This window comes from Rhamphochromis longiceps, linkage group LG14 (assembly GCF_057381845.1).
Source record: "Rhamphochromis longiceps isolate RC_006_pf linkage group LG14, R_longiceps_female_GT1.1, whole genome shotgun sequence".
NCBI classification, from domain to species: Eukaryota; Metazoa; Chordata; class Actinopteri; order Cichliformes; family Cichlidae; genus Rhamphochromis; species Rhamphochromis longiceps.
The window spans coordinates 13,405,165-13,427,569 of NC_140570.1; the positions used below are offsets into that span (position 1 = coordinate 13,405,165).

The window sequence follows — 22,405 nt, forward strand, 5'->3', positions numbered from 1 at the left end:
TTACACCAAAGGATGCTCCGTCAGGACCTTTTAGTATCCTTTTGTTAAATATGCAGTTTAATACGAATAGTTGACTGTCATAAGGCCCAGAACACACAAAAAATGTGAAATACAAACAAGAAATATGAAAAGGAAATCTAAACAAACTCTAAGGCACAGGGGACTGAGGGACGCACTGAATGGAAACATACACTCAAGACTCAAGACAAAGATTAAGGGCGTGACAGGACTATGTATACACACACAGGGGTGATTGAGTAGAGACACCTGGGAGACACAGCTGAACTAAAGCCAAACAACAACATACAGGGAAGTAAAACTAATAGAAGAGATAGAATAAACCGTGAGCAGGATATTAAAGCCAAAACAGGAACTGAAACAGAACTGAGGCTCAAGATTTTAAGATGCGATGGACGATTGTAAACAATCACAAACTAAGAGTCAGTCAGGGAGAGCAGCACCAACCACTACTAGCAAATGATGCTTAGCAAGATCAAACTAAAACAAATACATGAATCCCAAATATCTGTCGAGATGATCTAAAATATACAATTAAATGTGATTCAGAAAATGATACAAAACCATCCTGTTAGGCTTTTAAAACCATTGTCTGCACTTTTGTGCTGCCTCTAGGTCATCTTAAATTGGTCATGTGATTTGGACACACACCCCCCCCAGATTACATCGACTGTAGAGAAAATTCAGGACCATGACACAAACTTTCTATGGATCAAAAATCCACAATACAAAGAGTAAAGCCTGACCTTGTTTGCTGTTGGTGATGTATTGTGAAGAGTTCCCCAAACAATCCCAGGGATGCGCTTACAGCCCTGTAATTGTTTTTATATCTACCCATTTAATTTTATCCCGTCAAAGTGATAAAAACGTTACAATAATTTATGATCTAACATTGGTTTATGTTTTTCTTAAACACACAAATAAACTGTGCGTTACTATGAAAAAAGCAGTAAAAGAAAATGATTTTTTTTAACTAAGATGCAGTTAAGAGTGCTCTGTTTCTCCGGCGTGCTGTGTGCACACTGAGCACAGCGTGTGCAGGGACCACCAGTAACTACGCTATCAGAGATAATCTCCGCCCCCCAGCCAGACTCCTCGGGTCCAACAAGTGTGAAACGGCCTCAGCAAACGGATTAAGGTTAGAATAACAAAATTAAAGCCAAATAGTGGGGTATGCACTACATCGCTCCCTTCCAGTCCCCTATTGTCTTTGTCTTATCAGCACTTGCAGGTGGCTGCTTTGCAGTTATGAAGTACACAAAGTCTTTTTTTTTTTAATGTTTGTGAGAAATTTTTTTATGCTAAATATCGAACCAAGATTTGCCTTCATTTTTCTCCCACTTATCCAGTTTATGGTCATGTGGGGCGCTGAAGCCTATCTCAGCTGTTACAGGGCAGGAGCTGGGGTACACCATGGACAGGACACCAGCCTGTCACAGGAGTGACACAAAAACAGACGACCAATCATGTCCACATTCACACCTGCAGCCAATGTAGACTCACTAGTGTCCCGAATTCGAAAATGTGGCACAAAAACAAACCAAAATCAGATGTGCAATCAGATGAAGAGTTTATTAAGAACACACGTGTGGGAAGAAGCACACAGCATCACATCAGCGGACTTCTTCGCCCAAAATACACAGACAATGGCTTTTTATAATGTCAGGGTTAACGCCCCTTCACGCGTTATAAGAACATTATTTGCATCTTGAGAACATTATGTGCATCGTTTACAGACAATGATCAATTTTTAGAGCTAAAGGCAGACACAGAAGTTCCTCTTTCTAGCATCTTTTCCAAATATGGCGCTGACTTCAGGCCCTGAAGGCCCCCGTGGACTTGTCCTCCTCTCTGACACATCTTCTGTCATCTGTTACTAAGCAAACTCAAATGCAACAGGTTGCTGAATGCATTCAGGCCTTTGCTCAGGCCTGTTTCTAGATTGTATGTATTATATGTGTTTTATAGGCGTGTATGCAGCTTTAACCTTCTGTAGCTCCAAGTCACTTACACAATAGATCGTCCGGACATCGCGCCGAACGAGGCTTATGACCTTTCCTTAATTGACTGAACTTCAACTCTTTAATAAGCACAAAATGCAATGTATGTGTACAATTATTATGGCTGCACCTGTAATAAAAGGTTAATGTGAGGCCGGCAGGTTTTAATGAACATCTTAATGCAGTATCTATACTATAGATGATATTATTAATGATGCAGGATATATTGTAGCAATAAAATCCCTCTCTCGGGAACCACACCGTTTGTTGTGTCACTCCTTGGCCCCCTCAGTTACTTCTAGCTCCATCAATGGCATCATGGACATCGGGATCACCGCTCCGGGGTCCACTGCCCTCGTGATTTCCTTTTCCAACAATCCTCTGGCACAAGGAATGAGACAACAACCACAAGTCACCAATATCCCTAGAAATGATGCAATAGAAAGCATTACAGACATCACAAACCCTTTCCATTGTCCGAACACGGATGTCATCCAGCTCTCCAGCAGGTTATCGATTCCTGAGTGTTCATGCATAGTTTTAGACAGAGTTTTCAGCCCTTCCAGAGCTCGAGTTACTGAGCCATCTGGGGCAGTGTTGTTGGGGATAAAGGTACAACACATGTCTCCGAACATGGCACATACGCCCCCTTTCTCCACCAACAACATGTCAAGGGCCATTCGATTTTGCACTCCCATCAGTGAGGTCGGACCCAACTGTTCCGCCCTCTAAAGCCTGAACCATGAAATAATTGCAAGAAATTTTAAATTTTTCAAAAATGAAGTGTTTATTAAACCCTTTCACAATGTTTATTATTTAAAAACACTAGGCATTAAGGGTTTTATCTAACATATGCATATCTTTGGACTGTAGGAGAAAGCCCACACAGACACTAAGAGAACATTCAAACTCCACACAGAGAGGCTCCAAGCAGCAGGATTCAAGCCCAGGACCTTCTTGTAACCACCACAACCTCAGGCCACCTACAATTCCCTCATTTCTGCTTCACTTTCTACTGGCTCCAGAGATTTTGCAAGAGAAAATCAGAGCAGATCTTAAGAGCTCCTCTTGCTTACCACTGTGATTTCCTCTTTTCTGTACTCTATGAATTCTGGCTTCATTTTTTTTCTGCTACCATATGACAACTCACCACTGGTGCGTCTTATTTACACCATTTACACAGTTTTAAAATGAATATATGGTATTAGAGATACAAGTGCCTCTTATAAATGGGATATCTATAAAGGGTTTAGGTCAGCGGTCCCCAACCGCCCGGGCCACGGACCGTTACCAGTCCGTGAGTTGTTTGGTACCGGGCCACGAGAGTTGAAGCTCGGGTGTGAAATCTATGGTTTTCAGGGTTTTTGTCAGTTTTTATTGTTAACTCGGTTTCCCTGGGTCTTTTCACATGTGTTATGAATAAATCTTCTTTTTTTGGTACTATTACTGGTTTTATTTTGTTGTGTTTATCTGCGACACCTTAAAGGCCTGTCCATGAAAATATTGTCAGACATAAACCAGTCAGTGGCGCAAAAAAATGGTTTAGGGCCGCTGGTTTAGGTGTTTTAGTTGGAATACCACACATAACCACTGGGACAATCTTTTAAAGACATCCACGCTCTCTCCATCTATGTTCAGCACTTCATTAGATTAGACTGCTCTGGAACTCGTTTCAAGTGGAAAGAAAATGGCTTTTTCACTCTTATATTCAGCCGTGTTCCTTTCCATAAGTACTGCAGGAACACAGAACTATGTCTTCATATTATTATAAATTTATTTTATGTTATTTTCAGCAGAATCCAGTCATTAATAAAGGCTTGGAGATGTCGGTTGAGGCCCTGGAACACTTTCAGTAATTTAAGACATTTTTTATCAGATATAAAACAATAATATAGGACAATGAGGAGTCAGGTCGTCTCTTACAAGCTCCTGTCTCAACTGAGGCTTTCGTCTGTCTTTACTTAAATGAAATACAGTGGGCCATTAGGGATCTTTCTCTCACTTTTACCTGTTATATTACCAACACCACTCACTTCTTTTTTCCCTTTTCAGTGTTCATCAAATATATGATGCTACTCTCCCTGGGGGCATAAATCTGTTTCCTCTTCAGCCTTTCACACACTGCTGTTGTTGCTGGATTCATATGAAGAGTCCCTCAGAGAGCACAACCGGCAGCGAACGTGCAATTATGCTTTCGCCGCTGGAGCAGAAATACATCCAGAGCAGCGAGAGCAGACTCACATAGCCGGTTCAATCAGCTTGCCGATATCATTTTGCTATAATCAGCTGGAAATAATGCAAAATATAAAATGTGTACAAATCAGGCAACGTCAGAAGAGTTGATTTTAATATAGAAATGCAACTCCAAATAATGTATGACCCGGGAAAAAAGCATCCCTCCTCACCAGGCAGCCAAAATAAACATTAGAAAGAATGTGCAAATATTATCTGATCTAGTTCTGCTCAACAGGAAATTATCTCGACATTATACAGAGCTTGATTTGGCTTTACCCTGCTAGCTACAGCTCTGTCCGTGTAGACTTAATTAAACTTTTCAGTGAGATGTCCTCCTGGAGTTATTCTGCAAATGTCTGGCTCCCTCTCTATTAACTCAAATTTATGACTGCTGTAGTTCGGGGACATCACTGAATGAAATGCTGCTTTTTTCTTTTCCTTTTCCGGCATCTGAGTTCGTACCTTTGATTCCTTTAACTCCACCGAATGGCTGATGGAAACAGACTGTAACAATCTGAAAATTCTGTCTGACAGCAGCCTAACGATGATGAGCAGGAGCCTTTTTTCATTCGATACTCAAGCTCCGCTTCTCTGTAATGTAATTTCCTTGCTACCTTACGCTTGACCACTATGTTTTCATTATTTTGCATAAGTCACCAAGAAACTTGATGAGAATGTCTCAGGCTTAAGTGTCGAGAATATTAAAAGTAAATAGCCATCGCAGGAAAGGCTTTAGACACACTTTCTGCCTACATTACAATAGCTTCCCTGCAGGAAATCATTAGGCTCATTAGGTACAACTGTTCAACTCATTGTTAAGCAAATATCTAATCAGCCAATCAGACTCAGTATGTATATATATATAGATGTGTAGAGATGGTCAAGACGACCTGCTGATGTTCAAACTGAGCATTAAAAGGGGGAAAGAAAGGTGATTTAAGTCACTTTGAACATACAGGGTTGTATGCTGAGATCTCCCCACACAACCATCTGCAGGGTCTGAAAAAGAGAAAATATCTAATGTGCTGCAGTTCTCTGGATGATAATGCCCAGTCTCAATTTCTGCTGTGACTTTCAATTGTAGGGTAAGAATTTGGCACAAACAACATGAAAGCATGGATCCAGCCTGTTTTGTATCAACGGCTCCGGCTGGTGGTGGTGTTACAATGTGGGGGATATTTTCTTGGCACAATTTGGACCTCTTAGGGCTTAATGAACATAATTTAAACACCGCAGGCGTTGTTGCTGACCACGTACATCCCTTCTTGACCACAGTGTACCATCCTATGATGGCTCTTCCAGCAGGAAAACGCACAAAGCTCAAATGATCTCAAACTGGTTTCTTGAACATGACACTGATTTCACTGTACTCAAGTCACATGACCTCAATGCAACAGAGCACCTTTGGGACGTGGTGGATTCACACCATGAATGCGTTGCCCTCAACTTTCTCTGTCAGTTATAGTTTTTTGTTTTTTGTGCTGCAGTTGAGGTTAACTGGAGTATTTGACACCGCCATTACTGCCGTTTCTTTAAAAAAAAAAACAAGACATGGGTGATGTGACGATGTGAGAACGATAAAAAGAGAAAAGAATGCATTTGGTTATGCTGATCAAAGGTGCCCTTCAGAAGAGTGCTTCAAGTGATTAAAATAACTGCAGATAAAGACGACAACAAAGACTACATCCCCATGAGAGGAGGAGAAACCTGAAGATTAACATAAAAATTTAAAGCCTGGTACACGGAGGAAATTAAGAGAGATGTTGAGGAAAGGTGGATTTAAGAATAATCATGATGCTGCATGTACAGACACAAAAGGGCAGTGCAACCTGCTTGAGATGAGTGCAATCCTGAAACAAATTCAAACATGACAGTAATGCAATGAGTTGAATGAATATCAAATCTATGGGAATATTTTTCTGATAATTAAATCAAAGCAACGCATTTGCCATTTTGGTGATGGCTGATGATCAAATATTTGTTCTGTAAAGCATTTTCAGATCAATTTAGATAAAAGCTGTAGCCAAATTCACATAAACTGAACCGGCATTAGAGAACGCTGTTACTGTAATGAAATCACAATCGCTGTTTTCATTTCAATTTTGATCTCCCCCATGATTCAGGATTGCATCATCCTCTCTGTGAGGAGGAACGGTTAAAAACCAGCTCAACTAAATAAACGTCTTCTTTCAGTCCCCGGGAAGAAACACCGGATAATAAAAACTAGAAATTGTATCATTTAAAGAAAAAATCATCGGCATCATCTCGTGTCTTCAGGTCCTGCTTGAGTGGGTGGCAGGATATGTATGCATACCTGAAGGAATCTGTGTGGGTGTGTGTAAATGCGCAATGATGGGCGGAGAAGGAGGTAAATTAATAAAACAGATGGTTTGAGGTATATGGAAAGAAATTATTGCGAAAGGTCAAAGTGCAGAGTGTGACATTTACCGAGGCATAAATCTGTTACAGCCACAAACGCTGTCGTCGTTCCTGACAGCATCAGCGCGGGGAGGATGGAAGCCAGAGAGACGTTCATTGTTTGTCTGCTCCACGGCCAACACATTACTTACTGGGATTTGTGCGAGTATTTCACAATCTATAACTTAGGATACAAAACACTCTCAGACACACACTCACACATGGGCTGGCAGAGCTCCAACTTCATTACAACAGCACTCGGGCCGGCTGATTGAGTGATCAAAGCTAATCACATTTAATCCTATCTAATCATATGTAATAACCAACACTGAGCGCTAAGGCATGACAGCGCTCTCCACTCTCTCTCCATCTCCCCCCTTTTCGTCTCCTCTCCTCCTTGACATTTGACACACACACACAGACCTGCAAAAAAACATGTCCTCCTCCCTCCTCATCCATGTTCAGCATCAGTCGCAACCAACAGAGAGCGGTAAAACCGCTAGAAGTGAGGTATCAAAATGAGGCGAAAAGGACATAAGACTGCCTCGTTAGAGCGCTGAGCCCGCGGCACGCCCAGCGTTCGATACCTTCGTGCTCTTGAACGCCCAAAAGAAACAAGATGCTCTTCCTTTCAGTTGCGCCGTGTCACTAGCAGCTTTGTCATGAACAACTGGAAGAAGAAGATCTGGTGGTTTCGAGCTCTGTGTATTCTTCCCCATTCATATTCAGCACACAGTTTTAAAGCAGGAGCATTTAAAGCCTTTGAGATTTCCCTCTGTGTTTTCCTTTGCTTTGATCAGATTTTGAAGTCCCGCTGAGATGTTTCTGTAGACCACGGTTAAATGTAATGATAATGCAGTGTGATCACTGGAACTGGTAAGGATTTAAGTAGACTTCACACAGAGAATAATTATGCCTATGGTGGGAATTTATAGCCGTTTCTGGTAAAGCTGAGGCAGGAGATGCAGAGGTGCTTCGTTGTAGCGTTTGCGGAAGGTAAAAACCTCAATTTTACAGGACCTCAAACTATACGGTCCCTTTCATCTGAGATCTGCTCCCCTGTTTGTGTACTCCTCCATTCCTCGACCCTGTTTTTTAATCTCATTTTTATCAAAGTGTGTATTTCAGAGGACCGAAAAGAGCTATAAAAGCCTTGCAGTTGAATTGTCCCTTTTACGACAATATTGGACGTCAAATGGGGTTGTTTATAGAAATGTATCTGAAACACCCGTCCCTTAAACCTTTCTGACATCAAAATTACCTCTGCAGTTCGCTACACCCAGCCGGTAGCCTGGTGTGTGGAGACAGTGAGGATTGAACTTCTCTCTCAAGCTCTGTTTTTTCATTCTTCATACGTCTCTGTCAAGTCGGTCCGCTCACATCAGGTACAAACAGTTTTTCCTTTACACCATGTCCTCACAGGAATGGTGTAGATGACTGGCATTTTTTTTCAGAGCCCAATGTGCAATCATTGTCTCAAAAAGGTGCAAAAAAAAGAAAAATACCTGTTGTTTCACATTTACTGGCATGAATGAAAGGGAAGCCATTGTGCTGAAGACAGCTTGGAGTGATTAAAACAAGAGCGTATCTGTTCAGTCAGGCGTTAGCTGGATGGAAACTCAGATGAAATGCTTTCTGTGTGGCGAGTGGTCAGATGCCACCTCCTGTAAACAGGAGAGCCAGCCTCCACCGTGAAGAGGAGTAAGAGCCTGCATAGCCTCAGGCGAGCATTTTTTAGTTTGTCTTTCTTAAAGATTTGAGAGTGCAGTAAAAAAAAAAAAGATGATTTCTCACAGGCTCTTGGTGAATTTGATCAGGCATAACAAAGCATCCAGGAATGTACATTTTCTTGCAACGTGTTAACTCGTTTCATAAATCAGCTGCCTACCAAAGTGTGCAAATGAATTGCCAAGTGCTTTGTTTTCTGAAATGAAACAAAAGCAACGAGCGCCTTGTTGAGCAAAATCCACTCCCTGGTGACATCCGAGCTCAGTTCATTCCTAAGTACCACACTTGTGTCTCCAACTGGTGCAGTTTGCTGAGTATATACTGAGTGTGACACAGTTTAAATATTGTTTCAGAGTCCTTTGCAGCCTGCCAAGGTAAATATCTGAGGAAGAGCTGTTGCGGTGTAATCCTTGTGCCCACAAAGAAAACAAATTGATAGCCAAGGCCTCGGGTTTTCCGAGCTGCACTTTACGATCGTAGAAAAACAACCCAACAAACATCAGGGCATCTGTTTTTGTTTTCCTCCCCAGGATGCCTTGCTGCGGCTGGCGGCAGTTGTGGATGCGCGCTCTCTGCGAGTGGCCCTTCGAGATGGCGTTCGGGAGCTGCTGCCCAGCACGGTAATGCATGAGAACACACACGTATTGGAATTTCCTCAAATTATTACCTGGAGGAAGGGGAAGGAAGAAGAAAAAGCTTCCTGTTAGTATTCAGAGTGGTGTGATACTCAGTACTCAGCCCTGACACAGGACCAGGGAACAGAGCACCAAATCTTGTTACAAATGGATGAGGCTCATCGCTCATTAAACTAATCAGAATCAGATTAATTTTACAAATGAACGTGCATGTATACGCGGGTGTGTTTTAATTCCAGGAGTGTGCATGTGTCTACTTGCTGGAGGAAGACTCGAGGCTACTATCTGACGACCCGCCACATGAGCTGCCACAGGAGGGAAAAATCAGGTGTGTGCTGCTTGTGTCTGTGTGTGTCTCTCTCTCTCTATGCGGCAAGTCACAGATGTTTCGTCTCAGTGAATCACCGCCGTGTACTGATTTGCTGCATTTGTTGTTGAGGGCAGCGATACCCCGAGAAGCAATAGAACAAAGAGGAGGGGTAGAGGGGAAACGGAGACGGATGTTTCCTCTGTGTGAGAAACAGGTGTCGTCTAAATGAATGTGAGCCACTCGGTCCAAAATCACATCCTCCTCAGCACAGAGATAAGGTGACACACAGAGAGGACCTCCTCTGTTTTTGTCCTGGCCTTTGATTTTTACCCCATCACATTATTTTTACCCTTCCTCGCCCACCCATCTCTCTGACAGCTTCTTTTTTCCTCTTTTGTCATCTGCTTTCCCACCTTCCCACCTCACTGCATGAGTCTATCTTTGCCCTCTTTTCCCTCTCAGCCTGATCTTCCCCCAAAGAGCCACAAAGCACTATGCTGCCTGTGTTTAGATCTTCCTGCCTACAGCTACCGCCCTCCCCCTTTCCCGTGCTCCTCTTTCTCTCTCACCTTCAATCCCTCTCCCGTGGAAGCGTTGCGGGGCTAATAGCCGAGGTGACAGTGCCTCCGGTCCCTCAGCGAGGCTCACCGATCCTCTCCTCTCTTAAGTGCTCCCCGAAGCTCCACGACCCCCATGTGCTGCTGCGACTGCTGCCGAGGCGCTGGGGAAAAACCAATTCTACATTATTGATGAAACTGTCTGTTTGTCAGACAACCACCCCGTTTCCAACACCTCATTGCCACATGAACAACGGGAAGCCACACAAACCTCCTCACGAGGCACCAGCGCACAAGGACACGCGCACACACAACACCTGAGCGCACGCACAGACGAACGCTCACATACTCGCATTTATCAGGACGAGATATCGTGGCGATATTAAAAGAGCTACAGGGAAGTTTGTTACTTTTTCTCCTTCCAACTCACCTGCTTATATAAGCCTGTTATCAAGTCCTTGACACACACACACTCAATGAACCCTTATAAGAGGCAAGGCCATGCTGTTCCAGCCTACTTTCTAATACATACAAGCCCATTATGTGGACCTTGACGCACATGCACAGCCACGCGAAAAAATAAACCTAAACAAGTTCAGCTAAGAAATCTTCCTTGAAGGTTTCTCTTCTAAACAACTTGTTGTGCTCACAATATGTGAGCCAAACAAGCCAAATGAAAAATGCTGCAGGCCAGAGTGCAAGGATATGATAATAAACACGATTCAAACTTGTTGCCATCTTCTTTGGGCCGGAGCTCATTAAATATGGAGCCAGGGGTAGTGTTGTCTGACCAATGAAAACTTCTTTGTGGAAGTTGTAGATGCCGCATCTTCTAAGCTGAAGAGCGGAGGGACCACCCTGCTTGCTATGAGTGATCCACGATGGATATGCTGCCCTCCATATGTATGACATACTTTTCTGGGTGAGATGATGTATTACATCAGCATGGCGCCGCAGTAAAAGAGTCCAGGGCTAAACTGGAGCCTTTCAGCCCCTGGAAACAATTTAAATATCAGTGTTTCCCCCCCTTTTGTCTTGATGGTTAAGTAGTTATGACAAATAAGATTTACATTATAGATTAAGCAGAAGCATTTGCAACTGTCATCTGATATGCAAACAAACTGCTATCCTCCAAGTTCAGTGTGTAGACCACTGAATTGTTATTATTATATGGGAAATGACATAAATAAGGTGCTTTTAAAGTAGTTAAAAGTATCGGTATTGGTGATACTGGCCCTTTATTTACTTGGTGTCAGATCAATAGCAAACTGAGAATTTTAGTTAACATTAAAACACACATTTTAACATCACATGTGCTGTCAGACGAACACACACAACAGCAAATAACAGTATTGTTCATAGTACCTCGGGGTCATTTGTTTTGCTCTCCGCTGTACCCAGAGAAGCTGTTTTGAACCAAATACATTACGCAAAGGTCAACTATATTTGTCACAGTAGTGAAGTACAATGAGAATGTTTTTTGACTGAAGTGCAATACTCCTCAGTGAGTTTGAAAAATGGGCATTTTTAAATCAATGCACCATGCAGAGATTTGGCTTCAACGCTCTGAGGGATTTCAGACTCTGTAGAGCCTGTGTGCATTACAGAGGGGCTGCTGCTCTGTGTGTGCGTGTGTGTGTGGCTGCCAGAGGGATTTACCGATTATTATCTGAAGCACATACATCTTGAATCTAACTGTGTGCACGGGCGAAACCGTGTTGCTTCCTCTTCCTGTTGCTTTCTATGCTCGTGCACTTTTAACACAAGGCGTGCACTGTGTTTGCGTGCGGTAGCCGGTCCAAAATACACAATTGCCCCAGTGTCCTATATTTTAGCATGAAACACCTGCCTTCTTTATTTAATGTAACACCCACAAAGACCTACACCTTTGCCATCACACCTGGCTTCACACCTGGCTTGCTCTTTCGCACACATACACACATATGCACAAATGAGTTTATAATTTCACAACGAATAATAGGGCTATTCAGAGGTGTTTTTGTTAGTATGAATGAATTCAGCACAGATCTGGTTTCATAATGTTGCCGCTTGTTTGTCCTTTTGCTCCAGCTGTCTTTCAGATTGTCTCCTCCCTTTTGTCTCGAATATGGCGCGGGTAATCGTCTGTCTCAGACCAGAGTCACACTGAACTATCTATCATACATCTGTTTCAGGAGCATCGCGGACCAGCTGAAACGATGTCAGTGCACCGGCCTTCCTCCATCCGAACTGCCAGAGAAGTACAGAATCTGCCTCGCAGCGCCGTTACCAGCACACAGAAGAGGTGTGGTTATGTTTTGAAGGGTAGGGCTTTAATGTTGCTAGCGGACAGACAAAGTGCCCAGCATGTCCTTGTTCATGCAGTGTGTGCATGTGCGCGGGAGCTCGCTTGCGTGCATGAGAGCAGAGAGATGTGAGAACGTGGGAGGAAAAAAACAAGTATGAGGAGATAGAGAGGGAAGTAGCGAGAGGCTATGGTTGCCGAGGGAAAAGCATGGAGCCGTGTGGGCACGAAAAGCTGGACAAGAGGACTAAAAAAAGCAGCGAGAGGTCTGTGATGAGGAAAAAATGCAGAAGAGCAAATGGAGACGAGTGAATACACGCAAAATATCACGTTTAGTTTTGTTAGGTTAATTATAGACCCTAAAGTACACATGCATGACCACTCTGCACTGTGCGAATCGATACATAATACTGAACACCCATCATAATAATGATGCAGGGAAAGAGTTAGCCTGGCACCAAAGAACTAAACCCATCATTCTGTTTGTTTTGTCCTCTGCTGTCCACACGCGCAGCAGCACACACCTCGGTGATGACTTTTATTTTGCTCATTAGGATAAGTTGTTGTTAAAGATGAGAAAAACAAATTAAAGAACAGAGGAAGAAAAAGTATTATGCAAGGACATCAGGTGTACTTTGTACCATAATTTTCTCTTGCATATGTAGCACAAGAACATGTGGGGGCGAACAAATAAGATTAGGAGCTAGACAAGGGCATGGAAGGAAAACTAAAGGACGATTAAAAGACCTCTGAATAAATTCATGATGTGTTCTGAATGCTCTTCTTTCTTTCTTTCAGCTGTTGTCATTCCTATCTTGGAGCAGGACAAGGTCATCGCTGTCTTACTGGTGAGTCAGTCAAGGACAAAAAATGAATCATCCAAAGTAACAAAACCAGTTGCAGCAGAGAAGGTCGTTACCTCTAAGTTCTCCTATTAAAGAAGCAAAAGGCAGATTTTTTCAGTCGTGCGCCATATGTGAAGTCAGTTCTCCACAGAGACCACACAGCTCGCACCACCAGCTCCACTGAATAGCATTTTGTTGATTTTCCACTCTGTGTGTGTGTTTTTGTATTGCAGGTGGGCTGCGGTCCACTATCTGATCAGGATGAACTGCATCTGAGCGTGCTGGAAAAACATGTAAGCTTGCTCCTGCGAAAAAAACAGCCTGGCAGCAGCTACGGTGCTCTTTAGTGAATCGACACTCTTTGGCACGGTGTTTTACCAAAGAAAGAATAACAGCATACATGCGTGTGCTCTGCTGTGTTAGGAAATTAGGAAACACTGGTTGTCAAACAAGTATTAACATCTATCTGTACAAGCCTTGATGTTATTTTCTATTCCTTAACTATAGTCTGTGGTATTGATATGCACCAATTTTACATTTGTATTGTTTTACGGATCCAAATCTTGTGTATAATGTTAAATAGATGATGATTAAACAGAGGTTATAATTGATCTTTTTACGTCCACGTGGTGTCGCAGGCCTCGGTGGCATGTGTGCGGGTCCAAGCTGTTCAGACATCCTACCAGAGGCCTCCTCTCAGCCCTTCTCCACTACAGTCCCACAATGCACTGCTGCCCCTCAACGTCTCAGAACAGGACTACTGCGAGCTGGACCGCAACATCCTGCAGCTCTGTGGTACGCACACACACACTTTACAGACGTTATTTCATCTCTGCCTCTTTCACTCTTCTCTGAGAAAACAACAAACTCATGCACACATGCATATACGTATATGAGAGGTGGGATATAATAATGGAGCTGTGGGAATTTAGATGGAGGTGGATGAAAACACAAAGCATTGTTTTAAATCTCATGCTTAATGCTATTTCTTCACACATACGCATCAATCTTGTTTGTTCCCTGATAACTGTCAAAAAATGTGGGTTGCATTTAGTGTCTTTAGTTGTTTTGGGAGGTTTTTGTGTGTGTGTGTGGGGGGGGGGGGGGGGGGGGGGGGTTCACTTCTTTTCCTTCTGTCTTCATCTGCAGTCCGGGCAGCCCTCCATCCCATGTCTTGTCTTCATTATTAGTCCCTCTGTTAGCTGGTTCCTGCTCACTCTTCCCTGACCTCGCTGTCTCAGTGTATCTCTCCCTGGATTGCTTTCTGTCCACTTGCGTACATGCTCTGCATTCCCACTCTTCCTTAACGCCACTCTGACCTTGCTCTACGCTGGTTTTTCCTCCCGTCATCCTCTCTCTCTCTCTCTGTCTCCCTCTCTCTTTTAGGTGAGCTCTATGACCTTGATGCAGCCTCTCTCCAGCTTAAAGTCATCAATTATGTAAGTGGGTTGAGATCACTCATGCACTTTCACACACACACACACACAACCTGCACACACACACACACTGTGTGTTAAATATGTACAGTACATTCAAGACATAAAATCCTTCCCGGTGATTTCTACCTCTCTTCCTGTCATTATTTTTACTACAAGCTTATTGTCACACAATTACTCCATTAGTCTCCCCTTAATGTGCGCACCCTTCTTATATGATACACTCTCTGAAGCCAGGGGAGCAGAGCGAGAGGTGTAGAGATTGATTGCAGGGAAGGAGGAGCTGTGCAGAGAGCCGTGAGAGAGAGCAGAGTTATCAAGCTTCAGCCACGGTAGTCATAAAATTGTAGTCAGCGGGACTCTGGCTACAATTCAAATGTATGGAAATATTCACAGAAGAAGAAGATAAGAGAGGGCGAGAGAGAGAATAAAGCAAGAGAAAGTAGAGAAATTTGAAGGTTATGCTGCATCAAATGGACAGAGCTGCAGTCCATCCAAGGAAGTTTGATGGATCCAGGGACGCGATTCTTTACTTCAGAGTTTAGTAAAAGAAAATGTTAACACAGTCTTTTGTCCTCACATGAAAAGGAAAAATAAAACCATCAGCGATTTCTAATCGCGAGCACTGCTGCAACTCATAATCTCATAATAGTCGGAATAATTGCGGCCCTAACATACTCGGAGTTTCAGGTATTCCGAGTATTTTTAATTTAGTTAAAGGAACCAAGTGAACCCCGCTGCTTTCCTTCGACAACTGTTTTTCCTCATTTTCTATTATGTTTCTAAAATGAGAACATGCACTAGCAGGCGGACGCTATCAGATGAACTCATTTACCATTAGCTGCTGTTACCGGCGTCCCTGCGCAGCAGAAATTATAGATGCTGTCTTTGAGGACACGGATAGCAAAGGTTGCTCTGAAAACCAGCGTAAAGCGAGGTGGATATTTCTCTCTGTAAGCGCTTAAGTCAAACCTACCTGACCTTCTGTGCAACTTGTGCTACCCTGGGACCAGCTCAGCGGTGCTGAACAACGGCAGCGCGGCCTGCATCCTTTTATGCCCCTGAATCTGCATTGGACTTTTCTTTTCTTCATCCATCCGTCTCACAGATGAGAGCGAGGGAGAGAGACAGAGGCTGCGGTGGTGCAAAATAGACTGCAGGGCTTTTAAAGATGCATGTTAAATCCGACATGATTTGTTTTTGTCTATTTGTTTATTTTTACAGTTGTAAAAATAATGGGGTGAGGGCACAGGGGAGAGGAGAGGGAAGAGGAGCACGGGATTGTTGCTTCTGAAGAATCGTGGTTTTCTTCGGGTGGGAAGAGCTCGGGGCAGCTCTTATGGTATTAACAGCATTTTGAAAAAGGGGTTGGAGGGGCTTATTATTACATGAGGGTGCAGCAGCGTGCTTTGTGTGCGTGCACATGTGTGTGTGAGAGACTGGGGGGCAAATGTGTTGGCAGTGGCTGCCGTTTATTCCTGTTCTGCTTCTTCTCCATCCAGCTCGGTGGATTACGGAGAAGAATGCTGTGTGAGGAAGCGCTGCTGCATGTGTGTGTGTGTGTGTGCGTGTATATGTTTGTAGCAGTGTGCGCGCAGGGGCGTGTACGGCTCAGAGTGTATTTTCAGTCTATGAATGTGAATGAAATGTTTTCATCACAGACAGCAGCGGGAAATTGGTTGCAACTCTGCAGGTCTTACAGAGCAACAGCTTCAGGGAGCTTGAGCACACACACACACACTTTAATTTACACACACGCAGACACCAAATGTGATTTTCTTCTGTTTGTCCATCTTGGAAAATCACAGCTAACTGCGGGGCTTACGCTGAAAATGTACTTGAATAAATCCCGTCTGTTTAGCGTAATAAAAACCTAATTTCATTCCAGATTTTAATCTACTGCAAAAATCAGTTTGAATTCTCACCACGCCCCGGGAGCAGTCATTTTTCACTGTCCGCCGATTTCTTATCTTATCTCCACGCCTAGGCTACACTCCAAAGAATAGTAAATTGAAGGTTTTAAAACAATCTGAGCGAGTCCGATAAAGAGAGATTTCTGTGATTATACGTCAGGACTGATGTCGTGTTTGTGTTCTTCCGCAGTTGCAGCAGCAGACTCGGTCGCAGTGCTGTTGTTTGCTACTGGTCTCTGAGGATAACCACCAGCTATTTTGCCAGGTATACACACAAACGCACACACACAGACACATCTTTATCGCTGTCGTACACATTTGTTTTCATAATCTGTCTTTGAAATACCACACAAAAAACAACATGGACTCACATACTGTTCTCCTCATCCCCACAGACACACACACACACACACACACCATGACTCATTTATCAAAGAGCAATTTGAACATTAACATTTGAAGAACTCCTGACCTTTGACATCTCTGACCTTTTAGGTAGTCAGAGACAAAGTCCTGGAAGAGGAGATCAGCTTCCCGGTGAGGCAAAATATCAATGCAATAATTTACTTATTGTTCATTGATTTTCATCTACATTTCATGTTTGTCTCCAATGTTCCCAGTAAAACAGGTTTTTTTTTACCGGTTTGATCGCATTTCCATTAAGTCTTTTATTTTTCCCTTTTACTCATGAATGACCTTCATTTCCTTCGGGGAGCGAGGTTATGTTTTAATAGCTTTTGCATGTGTCTCACTCTGTAAACACAATAGCTCAAAATGCTTTGAATGAATTCTGAAAAATTTGTACATACACCCATCATGGTCTTCAAGGTCAATTTAATTATTAACACTCAAAAACTGACAAAAAACCTTATAACTTAGAAACTATGATTCTTGCAAGTGTGCTGTGAATTTAAAATATGTCATATTTGACCTCTGACCTCTTTCAATCCAATTATATTCAGTTTTATCACAACAACAGTTGCTTAAAGGCGCTTTATATTGTAAGGTAAAGAAATTACAATGATACAAAATAGCTCTTCGAGATCAATCGCAATCGTTTTTCCTTAAATTATTTGTGGTGAGCTGCCTCGGCTGAGGTTTGCGCTCTCTGAGTGCTTCTTGTTCGTTATGTGGTCTGTTAAGCTGAGGTGTGGATTTCAGGGATGTCTTCTCCAATTTTTAATAAACAGAATTATGATGCAAGTGTTGCAACCCTGCGTGTAGTTTCTTTTTTTTCTTTTTTTTCGAGTGCCATGATAGAATAAGCCTCCCACGTGTAATCACTTATAATCCTCAGCAGGAGTTATAATTAAGAAATTTGGTGAGGGCCAGTAATGACATCCTTTGGGTGGCTTGCACTCTCCTGTCTCTGGCTGCAGTGCTTGTGTAGCATATTTAACAGGCTTTCCATTATCGTGTGAATAGACTGCGTGCCCCAGCCTAAATGATGTGTGAAATCTCAATAATAGCCGGTGAAGAGAGAAATCAAGACACAAGAAAAAAAACTTAAGTGGCTGTATGTGCTGTTTAGCAGTGGTAATAAGCTTCACTGACAATAAACAAGCTTTTTTATATCTATTTTACCCTCATTATACTGGTTTTATTTACTTTCCGTGTGCTCATCTTGTCTTTATTATCTCCTTGTTTTTCTTACTTCTGTGCAGCTGATGTTTGGACGTTTTGGTCAGGTTGTCGAGAAGAAGAAGTCAATTACTCTTCAAGACATCAGTGCTGTAAGAGATCTATCTATTTGTGCATCTATCTATCTGCCTGCATCACTGTAACTAATCTGTTTGTCTTTTCTGCCTGCTACCATGGCAGGAGGAGCGCAGGCAACTGTCCAGTATGTTGGGCTGTGAGATTTCCTCCATGCTTTGTGTGCCTGTGGTCAGCAGGGCTACAGGTCAGGTGGTGGCACTAGCGTGCGCGTTCAACAAGGAGGGCGGGAAAAGGTACGTCCTCGCTTTGAGTTGTTTCTTTTTGGTTTGTTTTTCTGTTTAATGCTGAGAAGACCACACGGCACTCGCTGAAATTGCGTTTGGACCTCCCAGCTGTTCAGAAATCACTCCGGCGTTGATGGCTTAATGCCGAAAAAACTTTTTTGAAATTACTCGGCTGTCAGTCCAAAAGTGATTTGGCTTTTCCTAATGCCACAACTGCTGACTCATGGTAGATGCAAAGATTTATCTGACAGCAGCTTACAGTAATGTCGGGATGGGGCCTGATTAGTTGCGCCTTACAGCTCAAATTTGTTGAGGTTATAGTAGCAGAGACTGCACTGCTGTTTCCACTAAGATCTGCAGCTTACCAGCAGGTTGTGCTTTGTGTTGGCCATGAACAGATGCAGGGGAAGGACTGAGATGCAAAAGCAGCCCTGGAGTTTAACCTAGAGTAGCCCAGAAATACTTGTGCAGGGCTGACATTCATACGGGATTTTTTGCTGATAGCAGAGTGTCTGTTTAAAGACACATGTCAGAAATGTGAGTGTAATGACAGGTTCCAAAAGTGTGTGCAAAAAGACAGAATAATGGAAAGGTAAGGATAGGCTAGGAGAAATGATATCACTCAGACCAGTGATAGGCACGGCAACGTGTGACACATGCACATGCTGCTACAGCTTTACAATTAAATATATATAATACTCTCATGCATCAGTATAACACAAAGAGGCTATTTCATGTTTTCCAGCACAGGATGCTATTGAGCAAATACAGTCATGGTTAAAAGAAAGTATACTCTCTTAAGGCTTTAAATATCAGAGCAAAGCATCATCTGGTCCTTAGCGGGTGTAAAAATGAGGTAAATGCAACTCCAACACATCACATACGTCATATATCATCACCAAAAACTAAGCACACCCTTACAGCTTCCATAAGAAGCAGGAGGATAAGAGGACAGGTATGTACTTCATTAACAAATCAGTCCATCATTGTACAGTGTGAAAGATCATTCACAAGTGGAAAACATTTGAGACAGCTGACAATCACCCCAGGATCGGACGTCCCAGCAAATTACACCAAAGTCACTCCCTGTTATGCTCGGACGAACTGCAAAAAACAAAGTGGTACATCCCTGACTTTACAGGTTAGCATGTTAAAAGTTCAGTAAAGACTGAACAAGTCTTTGGGAGGGTAGCCGGGAGAAAATCTTTTCTCTCTTAACCCTCTCAGGCTCAAATTAAACTTTTTGTTGCTAATGCACAACCAAGTCCTGCAGTGGTACTTCTCAGTATGTATGTGGGGTAATCAGGTTGTTAGTTTTTAACTGTTGCAAATCGGCAACGCCTGCCTTGAGAGGGCTAATAGCACGTGGCAGCACAGCTGAGGTTTGCCAAGTTACACAAGACTTCTGGACTAATGTCCTTCAGACAGATGAGACCAAAGTGGAGATTTTTGACCATATTATACTATACAGTGGGGCAAAAAAGTATTTAGTCAGCCACCGATTGTGCAAGTTCCCCCACTTAAAATGATGACAGAGGTCAGTAATTTGCACCAGAGGTACACTTCAACTGTGAGAGACAGAATGTGAAAAAAAAATCCATGAATTCACATGGTAGGATTTGTAAAGAATTTATTCGTAAATTAGGGTGGAAAATAAGTATTTGGTCACCTCAAACAAGGAAAATCTCTGGCTCTCACAGACCTGTAACGTCTTCTGTAAGAAGCTTTTCTGTCCCCCACTCGTTACCTGTATGAATGGCACCTGTTTGAACTCATCATCTGTATAAAAGACACCTGTCCACAGCCTCAAACAGTCAGACTCCAAACTCTGCCATGGCCAAGACCAAAGAGCTTTCGAAGGACGCCAGGAAAAGTATTGTAGACCTGCACCAGACTGGGAAGAGTGAATCTACAATAGGCAAGCAGCTTGGTGTGAAAAAAATCAACTGTGGGAGCAATCATCAGAAAATGGAAGACATACAAGACCACTGATAATCTCCCTCGATCTGGGGCTCCACGCAAGATCTCATCCCGTGGGGTCAAAATGATCATGAGAACGGTGAGCAAAGATCCCAGAACCACACGGGGGGACCTGGTGAATGACCTGCAGAGAGCTGGGACCAAAGTAACAAAGGTCACCATCAGTAACACACTACAACGGCAGGGAATCAAATCCCGCAGTGCCAGACGTGTTCCGCTGCTGAAGCCAGTGCATGTCCAGGCCCGTCTGAAGTTTGCCAGAGAGCACATGGATGATACAGCAGAGGATTGGGAGAATGTCATGTGGTCAGATGAAACCAAAGTAGAACTTTTTGGTATAAACTCAACTCGTCGTGTTTGGAGGAAGAAGAATACTGAGTTGCATCCCAAGAACACCATACCTACTGTGAAGCATGGGGGTGGAAACATCATGCTATGGGGCTGTTTTTCTGCCAAGGGGACAGGACGACTGATCCGTGTTAAGGACAGAATGAATGGGGCCATGTATCGTGAGATTTTGAGCCAAAACCTCCTTCCATCAGTGAGAACTTTGAAGATGAAACGAGGCTGGGTCTTCCAACATGACAATGATCCAAAACACACCGCCCGGGCAACAAAGGAGTGGCTCCGTAAGAAGCATTTGAAAGTCCTGGAGTGGCCTAGCCAGTCTCCAGACCTCAACCCCATAGAAAATCTGTGGCGGGAGTTGAAAGTCCGTGTTGCTCGGCGACAGCCCCAAAACATCACTGCTCTCGAGAAGATCTGCATGGAGGAATGGGCCAAAATACCAGCTACTGTGTGTGCAAACCTGGTAAAGACCTATAGTAAACGTTTGACCTCTGTTATTGCCAACAAAGGTTATGTTACAAAGTATTGAGTTGTATTTTTGTTATTGACCAAATACTTATTTTCCACCCTGATTTACGAATAAATTCTTTACAAATCCTACCATGTGGATTCATGGATTTTTTTTTCACATTCTGTCTCTCACAGTTGAAGTGTACCTGTGGTGCAAATTACTGACCTCTGTCATCATTTTAAGTGGGGCAACTTGCACAATCGGTGGCTGACTAAATACTTTTTTGCCCCACTGTATATCCCACTGTCATCAAGGGGGTGGTGATTTGTGCTTGTTTTGCAGCCACAGCACCTGGGCAGCTTGCAGTCTTTTAGTCGACCATGAACTTCTCTGTGTTCCAAACTTTTTTAGAGTCAAACGTGAATTCATCTGTCTGACAGATAAAGCTTGACTCAAACTCGATCATGCGACAGGAAAATGATCCTTCGTACAGAATGACTAGAAAAGAAAAGAATCAAGGTGTCGAACTCCAGACCTGACTGATGTGCTGTGGTAGGAAATTCAGAGAGCTATGCTTAACAAATCAAACCAAATCAGCTAAAGCAATATTTTAAAGAAGAGTGGGTCAGAATTCCTCCACAATGATGTGAGGAAATGATGAAGTAATACAGAAAATGTAGCTTTGAGTTATTGCACCTAAAGGTGGAAGCAGCTTGTAGGGTGTATTTTTTCACACATTGCTACTGCATTTTGGTGCAGTGTAATATGTTATGTGCTGTAGTTCCGTTTACCTCATTTTAAGACCTGCTAAGGACCAGCTGATTTTTATTATCTCCTGATATGTAAAACCTGAAAGAGGGTGTGCTTTCTTTTTACCTTTTTAACTGTGGAGCAAAACAATTCGCAGATCATCTGCAATTTGTCTCGTCTGTCCATCTCTTATAGATGTGTTATAGCAAATCTTCTTACCTATTTGAATAACAATCTCCAAAATATTCGCAGATATATTGTATTTCTCAAAACATATGAATAAATGAATAAAATAAACATCCCTCCCATCCATTGGCTACAAAACTAGGCTGCTTACATTGTTTTATTCCTTTTCAAGTTACCTATTAAAGCTTCTTAGTCATTTTCCAGCCAAGCACCAGATTTGTGCACAGGCTGTATGGATTCACAAATCACACGGAGCTGCACAGATGCCTGCTGCTGATACGTGAAATCAGGATATTTTAGGTTAGTTCAAGCAGAAACTGTTGGTGATGCCGAGTGTCTGTGCAGAGAGCACACAAGGGAAACAATGC

The 22,405-nt window shown here is 42.9% G+C and overlaps 1 protein-coding gene across 2 annotated transcripts in view; it reads left to right on the forward strand.

Moving 5' to 3' along the window:
* pde2a (phosphodiesterase 2A) overlaps positions 1-22,405 on the forward strand; it is a 174,860-nt gene that overhangs the window by 129,686 nt on the left and 22,769 nt on the right. For both annotated transcript variants that reach the window (XM_085379464.1, XM_085379465.1), the window contains exons 3-13: positions 8,930-9,019; positions 9,274-9,362; positions 12,076-12,185; positions 12,984-13,033; positions 13,264-13,323; positions 13,669-13,825; positions 14,417-14,469; positions 16,570-16,644; positions 16,875-16,916; positions 18,044-18,112; positions 18,201-18,331. In XM_085379464.1, the coding sequence (XP_085235590.1) occupies positions 8,930-9,019; positions 9,274-9,362; positions 12,076-12,185; positions 12,984-13,033; positions 13,264-13,323; positions 13,669-13,825; positions 14,417-14,469; positions 16,570-16,644; positions 16,875-16,916; positions 18,044-18,112; positions 18,201-18,331 (926 nt within the window). The remainder of the gene's footprint in view (positions 1-8,929; positions 9,020-9,273; positions 9,363-12,075; positions 12,186-12,983; positions 13,034-13,263; positions 13,324-13,668; positions 13,826-14,416; positions 14,470-16,569; positions 16,645-16,874; positions 16,917-18,043; positions 18,113-18,200; positions 18,332-22,405) is intronic.